The following is a 21,701-nucleotide window of genomic DNA, read 5'->3' as shown; positions in this document are numbered from 1 at the left end:
AGTTTCCAACTCCTTATCACACATTGTTACGCCAGTCTTGATAATGAGGGATAAGCTGTTGAAATGATAGTTCAAGCAGATCTGGGCCCGTCTGCAACGTTTGTAGTGTAGTTGTGGTTGTGACTGTAGTCCAACGTTAACTCTGTAACCTCTAACCCCTGATCTCTAACCCCTGACCTCTAACCCCTGACCTCTCCTAGCGCTGCACGATGATGACAAGGAGGATGACTATGCTGACATCCTGATCTATGTGACGGGCTGTGTGCTGTTCATCCTGGCTGTCGTCATCATCATCCTCTGTCGTATGAGGATGTCTACCCAGAAGACCCTGCCCTCCCCGCCCATCCAGAAACTCTCCAAGTTCCCCTTAAAGAGACAGGTAACAGAAAGTAGATACAAGATTTCCAACAAACCTATAAACTGGCCTTTTATAAATGACATTTGCTCACCACCTGGGTCCTCTCTCCTCCGTCCTCGCTCTCCTCCTTTTGAAAAAGGTCAAAGTTCATCCAGGAGAGCCGGTGAGCAGATTGAACGTGGACGGAAATGCTCTTGCTTGAAATGAGACGGTCCTTCTCCACTCATGAAATGAGATGGTCCTTCTCTGCTCATGAAATTAGACGGTCCTTTTCTACTCATGAAATGAGATGGTCCTTCTCTGCTCATGAAATGAGATGGTCCTTCTCTGCTCATGAAATGAGACGGTCCTTCTCCACTCAGGAAATTAGATGGTCCTTCTCTGCTCATGAAATGAGATGGTCCTTCTCCACTCATGAAATGAGACGGTCCTTCTCCACTCATGAAATGAGACGGTCCTTCTCTGCTCATGAAATGGTCCTTCTCTGCTCATGAAATGAGATGGTCCTTCTCTGCTCATGAAATGAGATGGTCCTTCTCCGCTCATGAAATGAGACGGTGTTTCTCTGCTCATGAAATGAGACGGTCCTTCTCTGCTCATGAAATGAGACGGTCCTTCTCCGCTCATGAAATGAGACGGTCCTTCTCCGCTCATGAAATGAGATGGTCCTTCTCTGCTCATGAAATGAGATGGTCCTTCTCTGCTCATGAAATGAGATGGTCCTTCTCCGCTCATGAAATGAGATGGTCCTTCTCTGCTCATGAAATGAGATGGTCCTTCTCCGCTCATGAAATGAGATGGTCCTTCTCTGCTCATGAAATGAGATGGTCCTTCTCTGCTCATGAAATGGTCCTTCTCTGCTCATGAAATGAGATGGTCCTTCTCCTCTCATGAAATGAGATGGTCCTTCTCCGCTCATGAAATGAGATGGTCCTTCTCCGCTCATGAAATGAGATGGTCCTTCTCCGCTCATGAAATGAGATGGTCCTTCTCCGCTCATGAAATGAGATGGTCCTTCTCCGCTCATGAAATGAGATGGTCCTTCTCCGCTCATGAAATGAGATGGTCCTTCTCCGCTCATGAAATGAGATGGTCCTTCTCCGCTCATGAAATGAGATGGTCCTTCTCTGCTCATGAAATGAGATGGTCCTTCTCTGCTCATGAAATGAGATGGTCCTTCTCTGCTCATGAAATGAGATGGTCCTTCTCTGCTCATGAAATGAGATGGTCCTTCTCCGCTCATGAAATGAGATGGTCTTTCTTTGCTCATGAAATGAGATGGTCCTTCTCTGCTCATGAAATGAGATGGTCCTTCTCCGCTCATGAAATGAGATGGTCTTTCTCTGCTCATGAAATGAGATGGTCCTTCTCTGCTCATGAAATGAGATGGTCCTTCTCCGCTCATGAAATGAGATGGTCCTTCTCCACTCATGTGCCATTTACAGGAGAGGTTCCCAAAATAAATGTGTAAAGTGATCAAACCAATTAAATTGGATGTGACAGACATTTACAGATCAAGGCACTGCAACGCAGTGTCGCGGCGTCACTAAAGCCTGGGGTTTGATCCCCGGCTGTGTCACAATCGGCCAGGACCAGGAGTCCTATAGGGCGTCGCACAATTGGCCCAGCATCGTCCGGGTTAGGGGAAGGTTTGGCCGGTTTAAATGTGGGCATGTTTTTCTCCTCTGACAAAACAAAGCTGATTCAAAAGTGGGTGTGGCAGATTTCACATGAGTATCCTCCAGGTTACACACCAGTATCCTCCATCCTCCTCCTGCCTGGGCGGCAGGTAGCCTAGTGTTTAGAGTGTTGGACTTTTAACCGAAAGGTTGCAAGATCAAATCCCCAAGCTGACAAGGTAAAAACAAGGCAGTTATCTCACTGTTCCTAGGCTGTCATTGTAAATAAGCATTTGTTCTTAACTGACTTGCCTAGTCAAATAAAGGTTCAATAAAATTGAAAATGAATAAATAAACAATTCCAGCCTCTTGTCATGAGCCGTTCGGCCGTTATCGAGAACCACATGCCGGATATTTTAACAGTGTCATTAGCAATTGATTTTTAAGAGTCCTTCTTGCGCCTACCTAGGTCAAATTCTAAACGTTGGATTAAAACGAGACTACAGCATCCATAAAGTGACCCTTGGATTAAAAAAATGCCAGATTTACTACATTTCAAGGTGCAACAGTTTTTATCAAATGTATAAATTATCACTCTCACGTGCTAATTTCTGTCCGTTAAGAACCAATGATGTCCTACCTTTTTGTAGCATTTCTGACAATGCTAACATATTTTTTGCCTAGTTCAAACCGCAGGTCGGTTGCTTGGCAACAGCACAGCTGCCTGCACCATGCTGCCAGTTAGAAGAAGTGTAAACAAACCTAGGCTACTGTAGATAGCTAGCTACATGGTGGTATTCAAGCTGAGGTTAATGTATAAATGTAAACAAACCTAGGCTACTGTAGATAGCTAGCTACATGGTGGTATTCAAGCTGAGGTTAATCTATAAATGTAAACAAACCTAGGCTACTGTAGATAGCTAGCTACATGGTGGTATTCAAGCTGAGGTTAATCTATAAATGTAAACAAACCTAGGCTACTGTAGATAGCTGGCTACATGGTGGTATTCAAGCTGAGGTTAATCTATAAATGTAAACAAACCTAGTCTACTGTAGATAGCTGGCTACATGGTGGTATTCAAGCTGAGGTTAATGTATAAATGTAAACAAATCTAGGCTACTGTAGATAGCTAGCTACATGGTGGTATTCAAGCTGAGGTTAATGTATAAATGTAAACAAATCTAGGCTACTGTAGATAGCTAGCTACATGGTGGTATTCAAGCTGAGGTTAATGTATAAATGTAAACAAATCTAGGCTACTGTAGATAGCTAGCTACATGGTGGTATTCAAGCTGAGGTTAATGTATAAATGTAAACAAATCTAGGCTACTGTAGATAGCTAGCTACATGGTGGTATTCAAGCTGAGGTTAATGTATAAATGTAAACAAACCTAGGCTACTGTAGATAGCTAGCTACATGGTGGTATTCAAGCTGAGGTTAATGTATAAATGTAAACAAACCTAGGCTACTGTAGATAGCTAGCTACATGGTGGTATTCAAGCTGAGGTTAATCTATAAATGTAAACAAACCTAGGCTACTGTAGATAGCTAGCTACATGGTGGTATTCAAGCTGAGGTTAATGTATAAATGTAAACAAACCTAGGCTACTGTAGATAGCTAGCTACATGGTGGTATTCAAGCTGAGGTTAATGTATAAATGTAAACAAACCTAGGCTACTGTAGATAGCTAGCTACATGGTGGTATTCAAGCTGAGGTTAATCAATAAATGCAAACAGATACTTTAATTAGCTAGTTAGCTAGCTAAATAATGTTAACTAACTAATGTTAGCGTGATTGTACTAAGTCCAGCAGCTAGCCTCTATAGCTAGCTAGCTGAAAGCTACTGTAACTAGCTACCTAATTAACAGGCAATTCATTAAAAGGTAGATAGCTATATTTGTTTATGGAAGGTTTGTTACACAAATAACTTCAGCCATTAGCTAGCTAGTCACATTAAACTGTTTACAGGACACAGCTCAAACTGCTGAGGATATGTTATGCTAGCTAACTCTAACAGTGCCTCTGTCTCTGTTGGGCACTGACTGCAGTGTGCAAATGCATCAGATAAACTCAACAGTGGAACCTTTACAAAATAGACTCCAGTAAACCCCTTCTCCTGCCTTCTTGACATTGTAATCCAACTGTGTGCTGATCAACATTGCCAAACTAACAACTAAGCCATGTGTTGGATATTTGTCGACACCTCTGCCATGAGCAGCTGTGTGAAGCTAGCCAAATAAAGGATTAGCCACAATAGTGGAATTTGAAGTTTGCCTTCAAAATAAACTTCCCCCATAAAAGGTGATTCAAACTGATACAAATAGTGGAATCATGTTATATTTGGACTACATAATGCTAAAAAAGGTTGGGATGTTGAACAGTACACTACTTAGTACACTACTGTCTCTATACCACTACCAGACCACTACTGTATCTATACCACTACCAGACCACTACTGTTTCTATACCACTACCACTACCAGACCACTACTGTCTCTATATCACTACCAGACCACTACTGTCTCTATATCACTACCAGACCACAACTGTCTCTATACCACTACCAGACCACTACTGTCTCTATACCACTACCACTACCAGACCACTACTGTCTCTATATCACTACCAGACCACTACCGTCTCTATACCACTACCACTACCAGACCACTACTGTCTCTATATCACTACTACTACCAGACCACTACTGTCTCTATACCACTACCACTACCAGACCACTACTGTATCTATACCACTACCACTACCAGACCACTACTGTATCTATACCACTACCAGACAACTACTGTCTCTATATCACTACCACTACCAGACCACTACTGTCTCTATACCACTACCAGACCACTACTGTCTCTATACCACTACCAGACCACTACTGTCTCTATATCACTACCAGACCACTACTGTCTCTATACCACTACCAGACCACTACTTCCTCTATATCACCACCAGACCACTACTGTCTCTATATCACTACCAGACCAGGACTGTCTCTATATCACAACCAGACCAGTACTGTCTCTATACAACTACCAGACCACTACTGTCTCTATACCACTACCAGACCACTACTGTCTCTATACCACTACCACTACCAGACCACTACTGTCTCTATACCACTACCACTACCAGACCACTACTGTCTCTATACCATTACCACTACCAGACCACTACTGTCTCTATACCACTACCACTACCAGACCACTACTTTCTCTATATCACTACCAGACCACTACTGTCTCTATACCACTACCAGACCACTACTGTCTCTATACCACTACCAGACCACTACTGTCTCTATACCACTACCAGACCACTACTGTCTCTATACCACTACCAGACCACTACTGTCTCTATATCACTACCAGACCACTACTGTCTCTATACCACTACCACTACCAGACCACTACTGTCTCTATACCACTACCAGACCACTACTGTCTCTATACCACTACCAGACCACTACTGTCTCTATACCACTACCAGACCACTACTGTCTCTATACCACTACCACTACCAGACCACTACTGTATCTATACCACTACCACTACCAGACCACTATTGTCTCTATATCACTACCAGACCACTACTGTCTCTATACCACTACCAGACCACTACTGTCTCTATACCACTACCACTACCAGACCACTACTGTCTCTATACCACTACCAGACCACTACTGTCTCTATATCACAACCAGACCACTACTGTCTCTATATCACTACCACTACCAGACCACTACTGTCTCTATACCACTACCACTACCAGACCACTACTGTCTCTATACCACTACCAGACCACTACTGTCTCTATACCACTACCAGACCACTACTGTCTCTATACCACTACCACTACCAGACCACTAGTGTCACTATACCACTACCAGACCACTACTGTCTGTATACCACTACCAGACCACTACTGTCTCTACACCACTACCACTACCAGACCACTACTGTCTCTATACCACTACCAGACCACTACTGTCTCTATATCACTACCAGACCTCTACTGTCTCTATACCACTACCAGACTACTACTCTCTCTATACCACTACCAGACCACTACTGTCTCTATACCATTACCACTACCAGACCACTACTGTATCTATACCACTACCAGACCACTACTCTCTCTATACCACTACCACTACCAGACCACTACTGTCTCTATATCACTACCAGACCTCTACTGTCTCTATACCACTACCAGACCACTACTGACTCTATACCATTACCACTACCAGACCACTACTGTATCTATACCACTACCAGACCAATACTGTCTCTATACCACTACCACTACGAGACCACTACTGTCTCTATACCACTACCAGACCACTACTGTACCTATACCACTACTGTCTCTATATCAATCCCACTACCAGACCACTACTGTCTCTATATCACTACCACTACCAGACCACTACTGTCTCTATACCACTACCACTACCAGACCACTTCTGTCTCAATATCACTACCAGACCACTACCAGACCACTACTGTCTCTATACCACTACCACTACCAGACCACTACTGTCTCTATACCACTACCACTACCAGACCACTACTGTCTCTGTACCACTACCAGACCACTACTGAATCTATACCACTACCAGACCACTACTGTCTCTATACCATTACCACTACCAGACCACTACTGTCTCTGTACCACTACCAGACCACTACTGTCTCTATACCACTACCAGACCACTACTGTCTCTATATCACTACCAGACCACTACTGTCTCTATACCACTACCAGACCACTACTGTCTCTATACCACTACCAGACCACTACTTTCTCTATACCACTACCAGACCACTACTGTATCTATACCACTACCAGACCACTACTGTCTCTATATCACTACCACTACCAGACCACTACTGTCTCTATACCACTACCAGACCACTACTGTCTCTATACCACTACCACTACCAGACCACTACTGTATCTATACCACTACCAGACCACTACTGTCTCTATACCACTACCACTACCAGACCACTACTGTATCTATACCACTACCACTACCAGACCACTATTGTCTCTATATCACTACCAGACCACTACTGTCTCTATACCACTACCAGACCACTACTGTCTCTATACCACTACCACTACCAGACCACTACTGTCTCTATACCACTACCAGACCACTACTGTCTCTATATCACAACCTGACCACTACTGTCTCTATATCACTACCACTACCAGACCACTACTGTCTCTATACCACTACCAGACCACTACTGTCTCTATACCACTACCAGACCACTACTGTCTCTATACCACTACCAGACCACTACTGTCTCTATACCACTACCAGACCACTACTGTCTCTATACCACTACCAGACCACTACTGTCTGTATACCACTACCAGACCACTACTGTCTCTATACCACTACCACTACCAGACCACTACTGTATCTATACCACTACCAGACCACTACTCTCTCTATACCACTACCACTACCAGACCACTACTGTCTCTATATCACTACCAGACCTCTACTGTCTCTATACCACTACCAGACCACTACTGTCTCTATACCACTACCAGACCACTACTGACTCTATACCATTACCACTACCAGACCACTACTGTATCTATACCACTACCAGACCAATACTGTCTCTATACCACTACCACTACGAGACCACTACTGTCTCTATACCACTACCAGACCACTACTGTACCTATACCACTACTGTCTCTATATCAATCCCACTACCAGACCACTACTGTCTCTATATCACTACCACTACCAGACCACTACTGTCTCTATACCACTACCAGACCACTTCTGTCTCTATATCACTACCAGACCACTACCAGACCACTACTGTCTCTATACCACTACCAGACCACTACTGAATCTATACCACTACCAGACCACTACTGTCTCTATACCATTACCACTACCAGACCACTACTGTCTCTGTACCACTACCAGACCACTACTGTCTCTATACCACTACCAGACCACTACTGTCTCTATATCACTACCAGACCACTACTGTCTCTATACCACTACCAGACCACTACTGTCTCTATACCACTACCAGACCACTACTGTCTCTATACCACTACCAGACCACTACTGTCTCTATACCACTACCACTACCAGACCACTACTGTCTCTATATCACTACCAGACCACTACCAGACCACTACTGTCTCTATATCACTACCAGACCACTACTGTCTCTATATCACTACCAGACCACTACTGTCTCTATATCACTACCAGACCACTACTGTCTCTATACCACTACCACTACCAGACCACTACTGTCTCTATATCACTACCAGACCACTACCAGACCACTACTGTCTCTATATCACTACCAGACCACTACTGTCTCTATACCACTACCAGACCACTACTGTCTCTATACCACTACCACTACCAGACCACTACTGTATCTATACCACTACCAGACCACTACTGTCTCTATACCACTACCACTACCAGACCACTACGGTCTCTATACCACTACCAGACCACTACTGTCTCTATACCACTACCAGACCACTACTGTCTCTGTACCATTACCACTACCAGACCACTAATGTATCTATACCACTACCAGACCACTACTGTCTCTATACCACTACCACTACCAGACCACTACTGTCTCTATACCACTACCACTACCAGACCACTACTGTCTCTATACCACTACCAGACCACTACTGTACCTATATCACTTCCAGACCACTACCAGACCACTACTGTCTCTATATCACTACCAGACCACTACTGTCTCTATATCACTACCAGACCACTACTGTCTCTATATCACTACCAGACCACTACTGTCTCTATATCACTACCAGACCACTACTGTCTCTATACCACTACCAGACCACTACTGTCTCTATATCACTACCAGACCACTACCAGACCACTACTGTCTCTATATCACTACCAGACCACTACTGTCTCTATATCACTACCAGACCACTACTGTCTCTATACCACTACCAGACCACTACTGTCTCTATACCACTACCAGACCACTACTGTCTCTATACCACTACCAGACCACTACTGTCTCTGTACCAATACCACTACCAGACCACTACTGTCTCTATACCACTACCAGACCACTACTGTCTCTATACCACTACCACTACCAGACCACTACGGTCTCTATACCACTACCAGACCACTACTGTCTCTATACCACTACCAGACCACTACTGTCTCTGTACCATTACCACTACCAGACCACTAATGTATCTATACCACTACCAGACCACTACTGTCTCTATACCACTACCACTACCAGACCACTACTGTCTCTATACCACTACCACTACCAGACCACTACTGTCTCTATACCACTACCAGACCACTACTGTACCTATACCACTACCAGACCACTACTGTCTCTATACCACTACCAGACCACTACTGTCTCTATACCACTACCAGACCACTACTGTCTCTATACCACTACCAGACCACTACTGTCTCTATACCATTACCACTACCAGACCACTACTGTCTCTATACCACTACCAGACCACTACTGTCTCTATACCACCACCAGACCACTACTGTCTCTATACCACTACCACTACCAGACCACTACTGTATCTATACCACTACCAGACCACTACTGTCTCTATACCACTACCACTACCAGACCACTACGGTCTCTATACCACTACCAGACCACTACTGTCTCTATACCACTACCAGACCACTACTGTCTCTGTACCATTACCACTACCAGACCACTAATGTATCTATACCACTACCAGACCACTACTGTCTCTATACCACTACCACTACCAGACCACTACTGTCTCTATACCACTACCACTACCAGACCACTACTGTCTCTATACCACTACCAGACCACTACTGTACCTATATCACTTCCAGACCACTACCAGACCACTACTGTCTCTATATCACTACCAGACCACTACTGTCTCTATATCACTACCAGACCACTACTGTCTCTATATCACTACCAGACCACTACTGTCTCTATATCACTACCAGACCACTACTGTCTCTATACCACTACCAGACCACTACTGTCTCTATATCACTACCAGACCACTACCAGACCACTACTGTCTCTATATCACTACCAGACCACTACTGTCTCTATATCACTACCAGACCACTACTGTCTCTATACCACTACCAGACCACTACTGTCTCTATACCACTACCAGACCACTACTGTCTCTATACCACTACCAGACCACTACTGTCTCTGTACCACTACCACTACCAGACCACTACTGTCTCTATACCACTACCAGACCACTACTGTCTCTATACCACTACCACTACCAGACCACTACGGTCTCTATACCACTACCAGACCACTACTGTCTCTATACCACTACCAGACCACTACTGTCTCTGTACCACTACCACTACCAGACCACTACTGTATCTATACCACTACCAGACCACTACTGTCTCTATACCACTACCACTACCAGACCACTACTGTCTCTATACCACTACCAGACCACTACCAGACCACTACTGTCTCTATACCACTACCAGACCATTACTGTCCCTATACCACTACCAGACACCTACTGTCTCTATATCACTACCAGACCTCTACTGTCTCTATACCACTACCAGACCACTACTGTCTCTATACCACTACCAGACCACTACTGTCTCTATACCATTACCACTACCAGACCACTACTTTCTCTATACCACTACCACTACCAGACCACTACTGTCACTATACCACTACCAGACCACTACTGTCTCTATACCACTACCAGACCACTACTGTCTCTATACCACTACCACTACCAGACCACTACTGTCTCTATACCACTACCAGACCACTACTGTCTCTATACCACTACCACTACCAGACCACTACTGTATCTATACCACTACCAGACCACTACTGTCTCTATACCACTACCACTACCAGACCACTACTGTATCTATACCACTACCACTACCAGACCACTATTGTCTCTATATCACTACCAGACCACTACTGTCTCTATACCACTACCAGACCACTACTGTCTCTATATCACAACCAGACCACTACTGTCTCTATACCACTACCACTACCAGACCACTACTGTCTCTATACCACTACCAGACCACTACTGTCTCTATATCACAACCAGACCACTACTGTCTCTATACCACTACCACTACCAGACCACTACTGTCTCTATATCACTACCACTACCAGACCACTACTGTCTCTATACCACTACCAGACCACTACTGTCTCTATACCACTACCACTACCAGACCACTACTGTCTCTATACCACTACCACTACCAGACCACTAGTGTCACTATACCACTACCAGACCACTACTGTCTGTATACCACTACCAGACCACTACTGTCTCTACACCACTACCACTACCAGACCACTACTGTCTCTATACCACTACCAGACCACTACTGTCTCTATATCACTACCAGACCACTACTGTCTCTATACCACTACCACTACTGTCTCTATACCACTACCACTACCAGACCACTACTGTCTCTGTACCACTACCAGACCACTACTGAATCTATACCACTACTGTCTCTATACCACTACCAGACCACTACTGTCTCTATACCATTACCACTACCAGACCACTACTGTCTCTATACCACTACCAGACCACTACTGTCTCTATATCACTACCAGACCACTACTGTCTCTATACCACTACCAGACCACTACTGTCTCTATACCACTACCAGACCACTACTGTCTCTATACCACTACCAGACCACTACTGTCTCTATACCATTACCACTACCAGACCACTACTGTCTCTATATCACTACCAGACCACTACCAGACCACTACTGTCTCTATACCACTACCAGACCACTACTGTCTCTATACCACTACCACTACCAGACCACTACTGTCTCTATACCACTACCACTACCAGACCACTATTGTCTCTATATCACTACCAGACCACTACTGTCTCTATATCACTACCAGACCACTACTGTCTCTATACCACTACCAGACCACTACTGTCTCTGGACCAATACCACTACCAGACCACTACTGTCTCTATACCACTACCAGACCACTACTGTCTCTATACCACTACCACTACCAGACCACTACTGTATCTATACCACTACCAGACCACTACTGTCTCTATACCACTACCACTACCAGACCACTACTGTCTCTATATCACTACCAGACCACTACCAGACCACTACTGTCTCTATACCACTACCACTACCAGACCACTACTGTCTCTATACCACTACCACTACCAGACCACTATTGTCTCTATATCACTACCAGACCACTACTGTCTCTATATCACTACCAGACCACTACTGTCTCTATACCACTACCAGACCACTACTGTATCTATACCACTACCAGACCACTACTGTCTCTATACCACTACCACTACCAGACCACTACTATATCTATACCACTACCACTACCAGACCACTCCTGTCTCTATACCACTACCAGACCAATCCTGTCTCTATACCACTACCAGACAACTACTGTCTCTATACCACTACCACTACCAGACCACAACTGTCTCTATACCACTACCAGACCACTACTGTCTCTATATCACGACCAGACCACTACTGTCTCTATACCACTACCACTACCAGACCACTATTGTCTCTATTTCACTACCACTACCAGACCACTACTGTCTCTAGACCACTACCAGACCACTACTGTCTCTATACCACTACCAGACCACTACTGTCTCTATACCACTACCACTACCAGACCACTACTGTCTCTATATCACTACCACTACCAGACCACTACTGTCTCTATTCCACTACCACTACCAGACCACTACTGTCTCTATACCACTACCACTACCAGACCACTACTGTCTCTAGACCACTACCAGACCACTACTGTCTGTATACCACTACCAGACCACTACTGTCTCTATACCATTACCACTACCAGACCACTACTGTATCTATACCACTACCAGACCACTACTCTCTCTATACCACTACCACTACCAGACCACTACTGTCTCTATATCACTACCAGACCTCTACTGTCTCTATACCACTACCAGACCACTACTGTCTCTATACCATTACCACTACCAGACCACTACTGTATCTATACCACTACCAGACCACTACTCTCTCTATACCACTACCAGACCACTACTGTCTCTATATCACTACCAGACCACTACTGTCTCTATACCACTACCACTACTGTCTCTATACCACTACCACTACCAGACCACTACTGTCTCTGTACCACTACCAGACCACTACTGAATCTATACCACTACTGTCTCTATACCACTACCAGACCACTACTGTCTCTATACCATTACCACTACCAGACCACTACTGTCTCTATACCACTACCAGACCACTACTGTCTCTATATCACTACCAGACCACTACTGTCTCTATACCACTACCAGACCACTACTGTCTCTATACCACTACCAGACCACTACTGTCTCTATACCACTACCAGACCACTACTGTCTCTATACCATTACCACTACCAGACCACTACTGTCTCTATATCACTACCAGACCACTACCAGACCACTACTGTCTCTATACCACTACCAGACCACTACTGTCTCTATACCACTACCACTACCAGACCACTACTGTCTCTATACCACTACCACTACCAGACCACTATTGTCTCTATATCACTACCAGACCACTACTGTCTCTATATCACTACCAGACCACTACTGTCTCTATACCACTACCAGACCACTACTGTCTCTATACCACTACCAGACCACTACTGTCTCTATACCACTACCAGACCACTACTGTCTCTGTACCACTACCACTACCAGACCACTACTGTCTCTATACCACTACCAGACCACTACTGTCTCTATACCACTACCACTACCAGACCACTCCTGTCTCTATATCACTACCAGACCACTACCAGACCACTACTGTCTCTATACCACTACCAGACCACTACTGTCTTTATACCACTACCACTACCAGACCACTACTGTCTCTATACCACTACCACTACCAGACCACTATTGTCTCTATATCACTACCAGACCACTACTGTCTCTATATCACTACCAGACCACTACTGTCTCTATACCACTACCAGACCACTACTGTATCTATACCACTACCAGACCACTACTGTCTCTATACCACTACCACTACCAGACCACTACTATATCTATACCACTACCACTACCAGACCACTCCTGTCTCTATACCACTACCAGACCACTCCTGTCTCTATACCACTACCAGACAACTACTGTCTCTATACCACTACCACTACCAGACCACAACTGTCTCTATACCACTACCAGACCACTACTGTCTCTATATCACGACCAGACCACTACTGTCTCTATACCACTACCACTACCAGACCACTATTGTCTCTATTTCACTACCACTACCAGACCACTACTGTCTCTAGACCACTACCAGACCACTACTGTCTCTATACCACTACCAGACCACTACTGTCTCTATACCACTACCAGACCACTACTGTCTCTATACCACTTCCACTACCAGACCACTACTGTCTCTATTCCACTACCACTACCAGACCACTACTGTCTCTATACCACTACCACTACCAGACCACTACTGTCTCTAGACCACTACCAGACCACTACTGTCTGTATACCACTACCAGACCACTACTGTCTCTATACCATTACCTCTACCAGACCACTACTGTATCTATACCACTACCAGACCACTACTCTCTCTATACCACTACCACTACCAGACCACTACTGTCTCTATATCACTACCAGACCTCTACTGTCTCTATACCACTACCAGACCACTACTGTCTCTATACCATTACCACTACCAGACCACTACTGTATCTATACCACTACCAGACCACTACTCTCTCTATACCACTACCACTACCAGACCACTACTGTCACTATACCACTACCAGACCACTACTGTCTCTATACCACTACCAGACCACTACTGTCTCTATACCACTACCAGACCACTACTGTCTCTATACCACTACCAGACCACTTCTGTCTCTATACCACTACCAGACCACTACTGTCTCTATACCATTACCACTACCAGACCACTACTGTATCTATACCTCTACCAGACCAGTACTGTATCTATACCACTACCAGACCACTACTGTATCTATACCACTACCAGACCACTACTGTCTCTATACCACTACAACTACCAGACCACTACTGTCTCTATACCACTACCAGACCACTACTGTACCTATACCACTACCACTACCAGACCACTACTGTCTCTATATCACTACCAGACCTCTACTGTCTCTATACCACTACCAGACCACTACTGTCTCTATACCATTACCACTACCAGACCACTACTGTATCTATACCACTACCAGCCCAGTACTGTCTCTATACCACTACCAGACCACTACTGTATCTATACCACTACCAGACCACTACTGTCTCTATACCACTACCACTACCAGACCACTACTGTCTCTATACCACTACCAGACCACTACTGTACCTATACCACTACTGTCTCTATATCACTACCACTACCAGACCACTACTGTCTCTATATCACTACCACTACCAGACCACTACTGTCTCTATACCACTACCACTACCAGACCACTACTGTCTCTATATCACTACCAGACCACTACCAGACCACTACTGTCTCTATACCACTACCACTACCAGACCACTACTGTCTCTATATCACTACCACTACCAGACCACTACTGTCTCTGTACCACTACCAGACCACTACTGTATCTATACCACTACCAGACCAGTACTGTCTCTATACCACTACCAGACCACTACTGTATCTATACCACTACCAGACCACTACTGTCTCTATACCACTACCACTACCAGACCACTACTGTCTCTATACCACTACCAGACCACTACTGTACCTATACCACTACTGTCTCTATATCACTACCACTACCAGACCACTACTGTCTCTATATCACTACCACTACCAGACCACTACTGTCTCTATACCACTACCACTACCAGACCACTACTGTCTCTTTATCACTACCATGCCACTACCAGACCACTACTGTCTCTATACCACTACCACTACCAGACCACTACTGTCTCTATATCACTACCACTACCAGACCACTACTGTCTCTGTACCACTACCAGACCACTACTGAATCTATACCACTACTGTCTCTATACCACTACCAGACCACTACTGTCTCTATACCATTACCACTACCAGACCACTACTGTCTCTATACCACTACTACTACCAGACCACTACTGTATCACTACCACTACCAGACCACTACTGTCTCTATACCACTACCAGACCACTACTGTCTCTATATCACGACCAGACCACTACTGTCTCTATACCACTACCACTACCAGACCACTATTGTCTCTATTTCACTACCACTACCAGACCACTCCTGTCTCTATACCATTACCAGACCACTCCTGTCTCTATACCACTACCAGACAACTACTGTCTCTATACCACTACCACTACCAGACCACAACTGTCTCTATACCACTACCAGACCACTACTGTCTCTATATCACGACCAGACCACTACTGTCTCTATACCACTACCACTACCAGACCACTATTGTCTCTATTTCACTACCACTACCAGACCACTACTGTCTCTATTTCACTACCACTACCAGACCACTACTGTCTCTATACCACTACCACTACCAGACCACTACTGTCTCTATATCACTACCACTACCAGACCACTACTGTCTCTATTCCACTACCACTACCAGACCACTACTGTCTCTATACCACTACCACTACCAGACCACTACCACTGACCACTATCTATACCACTACCAGACCCAGACCACAGACCACTACTCTCTATACCACTACCACTACCAGACCACTACTGTCTCTATATCACTACCAGACCTCTACTGTCTCTATACCACTACCAGACCACTACTGTCTCTATACCATTACCACTACCAGACCACTACTGTATCTATACCACTACCAGACCACTACTCTCTCTATACCACTACCACTACCAGACCACTACTGTCTCTATATCACTACCAGACCTCTACTGTCTCTATACCACTACCAGACCACTACTGTCTCTATACCATTACCACTACCAGACCACTACTGTCTCTATACCACTACCAGACCACTACTGTCTCTATACCACTACCAGACCACTACTGTCTCTATACCACTACCAGACCACTTCTGTCTCTATACCACTACCAGACCACTACTGTCTCTATACCATTACCACTACCAGACCACTACTGTATCTATACCTCTACCAGACCAGTACTGTATCTATACCACTACCAGACCACTACTGTATCTATACCACTACCAGACCACTACTGTCTCTATACCACTACAACTACCAGACCACTACTGTCTCTATACCACTACCAGACCACTACTGTACCTATACCACTACCACTACCAGACCACTACTGTCTCTATATCACTACCAGACCTCTACTGTCTCTATACCACTACCAGACCACTACTGTCTCTATACCATTACCACTACCAGACCACTACTGTATCTATACCACTACCAGCCCAGTACTGTCTCTATACCACTACCAGACCACTACTGTATCTATACCACTACCAGACCACTACTGTCTCTATACCACTACCACTACCAGACCACTACTGTCTCTATACCACTACCAGACCACTACTGTACCTATACCACTACTGTCTCTATATCACTACCACTACCAGACCACTACTGTCTCTATATCACTACCACTACCAGACCACTACTGTCTCTATACCACTACCACTACCAGACCACTACTGTCTCTATATCACTACCAGACCACTACCAGACCACTACTGTCTCTATACCACTACCACTACCAGACCACTACTGTCTCTATATCACTACCACTACCAGACCACTACTGTCTCTGTACCACTACCAGACCACTACTGTATCTATACCACTACCAGACCAGTACTGTCTCTATACCACTACCAGACCACTACTGTATCTATACCACTACTGTCTCTATACCACTACCAGACCACTACTGTCTCTATACCATTACCACTACCAGACCACTACTGTCTCTATACCACTACTACTACCAGACCACTACTGTATCACTACCACTACCAGACCACTACTGTCTCTATACCACTACCAGACCACTACTGTCTCTATATCACTACCAGACCATTACTGTCCCTATACCACTACCAGACCACTACTGTCTCTATACCACTACCAGACCACTACTGTCTCTGTACCATTACCACTACCAGACCACTAATGTATCTATACCACTACCAGACCACTACTGTCTCTATACCACTACCAGACCACTACTGTATCTATACCACTACCAGACCACTACTGTCTCTATACCACTACAACTACCAGACCACTACTGTATCTATACCACTACCAGACCACTACTGTATCTATACCACTACCAGACCACTACTGTCTCTATACCACTACAACTACCAGACCACTACTGTCTCTATACCACTACCAGACCACTATTGTACCTATACCACTACCACTACCAGACCACTACTGTCTCTATATCACTACCAGACCTCTACTGTCTCTATACCACTACCAGACCACTACTGTCTCTATACCATGACCACTACCAGACCACTACTGTATCTATACCACTACCAGCCCAGTACTGTCTCTATACCACTACCAGACCACTACTGTATCTATACCACTACCAGACCACTACTGTCTCTATACCACTACCACTACCAGACCACTACTGTCTCTATACCACTACCAGACCACTACTGTACCTATACCACTACTGTCTCTATATCACTACCACTACCAGACCACTACTGTCTCTATATCACTACCACTACCAGACCACTACTGTCTCTATACCACTACCACTACCAGACCACTACTGTCTCTATATCACTACCAGACCACTACCAGACCACTACTGTCTCTATACCACTACCACTACCAGACCACTACTGTCTCTATATCACTACCACTACCAGACCACTACTGTCTCTGTACCACTACCAGACCACTACTGTATCTATACCACTACCAGACCAGTACTGTCTCTATACCACTACCAGACCACTACTGTATCTATACCACTACCAGACCACTACTGTCTCTATACCACTACCACTACCAGACCACTACTGTCTCTATACCACTACCAGACCACTACTGTACCTATACCACTACTGTCTCTATATCACTACCACTACCAGACCACTACTGTCTCTATATCACTACCACTACCAGACCACTACTGTCTCTATACCACTACCACTACCAGACCACTACTGTCTCTTTATCACTACCAGACCACTACCAGACCACTACTGTCTCTATACCACTACCACTACCAGACCACTACTGTCTCTATATCACTACCACTACCAGACCACTACTGTCTCTGTACCACTACCAGACCACTACTGAATCTATACCACTACTGTCTCTATACCACTACCAGACCACTACTGTCTCTATACCATTACCACTACCAGACCACTACTGTCTCTATACCACTACTACTACCAGACCACTACTGTATCACTACCACTACCAGACCACTACTGTCTCTATACCACTACCAGACCACTACTGTCTCTATATCACTACCAGACCACTACTGTCTCTATACCACTACCAGACCACTTCTGTCTCTATACCACTACCAGACCACTACTCTCTCTATACCATTACCACTACCAGACCACTACTGTATCTATACCACTACCAGACCAGTACTGTATCTATACCACTACCAGACCACTACTGTATCTATACCACTACCAGACCACTACGGTCTCTATACCACTACAACTACCAGACCACTACTGTCTCTATACCACTACCAGACCACTACTGTACCTATACCACTACTGTCTCTATATCACTACCACTACCAGACCACTACTGTCTCTATATCACTACCACTACCAGACCACTACTGTCTCTATACCACTACCACTACCAGACCACTACTGTCTCTATATCACTACCAGACCACTACCAGACCACTACTGTCTCTATACCACTACCACTACCAGACCACTACTGTCTCTATATCACTACCACTACCAGACCACTACTGTCTCTGTACCACTACCAGACCACTACTGAATCTATACCACTACTGTCTCTATACCACTACCAGACCACTACTGTCTCTATACCATTACCACTACCAGACCACTACTGTCTCTATACCATTACCACTACCAGACCACTACTGTCTCTATACCACTACCACTACCAGACCACTACTGTATCTATACCACTTCCAGACCACTACTGTCTCTATACCACTACCAGACCACTACTGTCTCTATACCACTACCAGACCACTACTGTATCTATACCACTACTGTCTCTATACCACTACCAGACCACTACTGTCTCTATACCACTACCAGACCACTACTGTCTCTATATCACTACCACTACCAGACCACTACTGTCTCTATACCACTACCACTACCAGACCACTACTGTCTCTATATCACTACCAGACCACTACCAGACCACTACTGTCTCTATACCACTACCACTACCAGACCACTACTGTCTCTATACCACTACCAGACCACTACTGTCTCTATACCACTACCAGACCACTACTGTCTCTATACCACTACCAGACCAGTACTGTCTCTATACCACTACCAGACCACTACTGTATCTATACCACTACCAGACCACTACTGTCTCTATACCACTACCACTACCAGACCACTACTGTCTCTATACCACTACCAGACCACTACTGTACCTATACCACTACTGTCTCTATATCACTACCACTACCAGACCACTACTGTCTCTATATCACTACCACTACCAGACCACTACTGTCTCTATACCACTACCACTACCAGACCACTACTGTCTCTTTATCACTACCAGACCACTACCAGACCACTACTGTCTCTATACCACTACCACTACCAGACCACTACTGTCTCTATATCACTACCACTACCAGACCACTACTGTCTCTGTACCACTACCAGACCACTACTGAATCTATACCACTACTGTCTCTATACCACTACCAGACCACTACTGTCTCTATACCATTACCACTACCAGACCACTACTGTCTCTATACCACTACTACTACCAGACCACTACTGTATCACTACCACTACCAGACCACTACTGTCTCTATACCACTACCAGACCACTACTGTCTCTATATCACTACCAGACCACTACTGTCTCTATACCACTACCAGACCACTTCTGTCTCTATACCACTACCAGACCACTACTCTCTCTATACCATTACCACTACCAGACCACTACTGTATCTATACCACTACCAGACCAGTACTGTATCTATACCACTACCAGACCACTACTGTATCTATACCACTACCAGACCACTACGGTCTCTATACCACTACAACTACCAGACCACTACTGTCTCTATACCACTACCAGACCACTACTGTACCTATACCACTACTGTCTCTATATCACTACCACTACCAGACCACTACTGTCTCTATATCACTACCACTACCAGACCACTACTGTCTCTATACCACTACCACTACCAGACCACTACTGTCTCTATATCACTACCAGACCACTACCAGACCACTACTGTCTCTATACCACTACCACTACCAGACCACTACTGTCTCTATATCACTACCACTACC

At 44.8% G+C, this 21,701-nt stretch overlaps 1 protein-coding gene across 6 annotated transcripts in view; it reads left to right on the top strand.

Moving 5' to 3' along the window:
• fgfr3 (fibroblast growth factor receptor 3) overlaps nt 1-21,701 on the top strand; it is a 276,573-nt gene that overhangs the window by 213,602 nt on the left and 41,270 nt on the right. For all 6 annotated transcript variants that reach the window (XM_042325043.1, XM_042325042.1, XM_042325041.1 and 3 more), the window contains one exon: nt 201-379. In XM_042325043.1, coding sequence (XP_042180977.1) covers nt 201-379 — 179 coding nt within the window. The remainder of the gene's footprint in view (nt 1-200; nt 380-21,701) is intronic.

Source organism: Oncorhynchus tshawytscha, linkage group LG08, assembly GCF_018296145.1.
Source record: "Oncorhynchus tshawytscha isolate Ot180627B linkage group LG08, Otsh_v2.0, whole genome shotgun sequence".
Taxonomy (NCBI): domain Eukaryota; kingdom Metazoa; phylum Chordata; class Actinopteri; order Salmoniformes; family Salmonidae; genus Oncorhynchus; species Oncorhynchus tshawytscha.
This window is presented reverse-complemented; position numbering and strand designations above follow the sequence as displayed.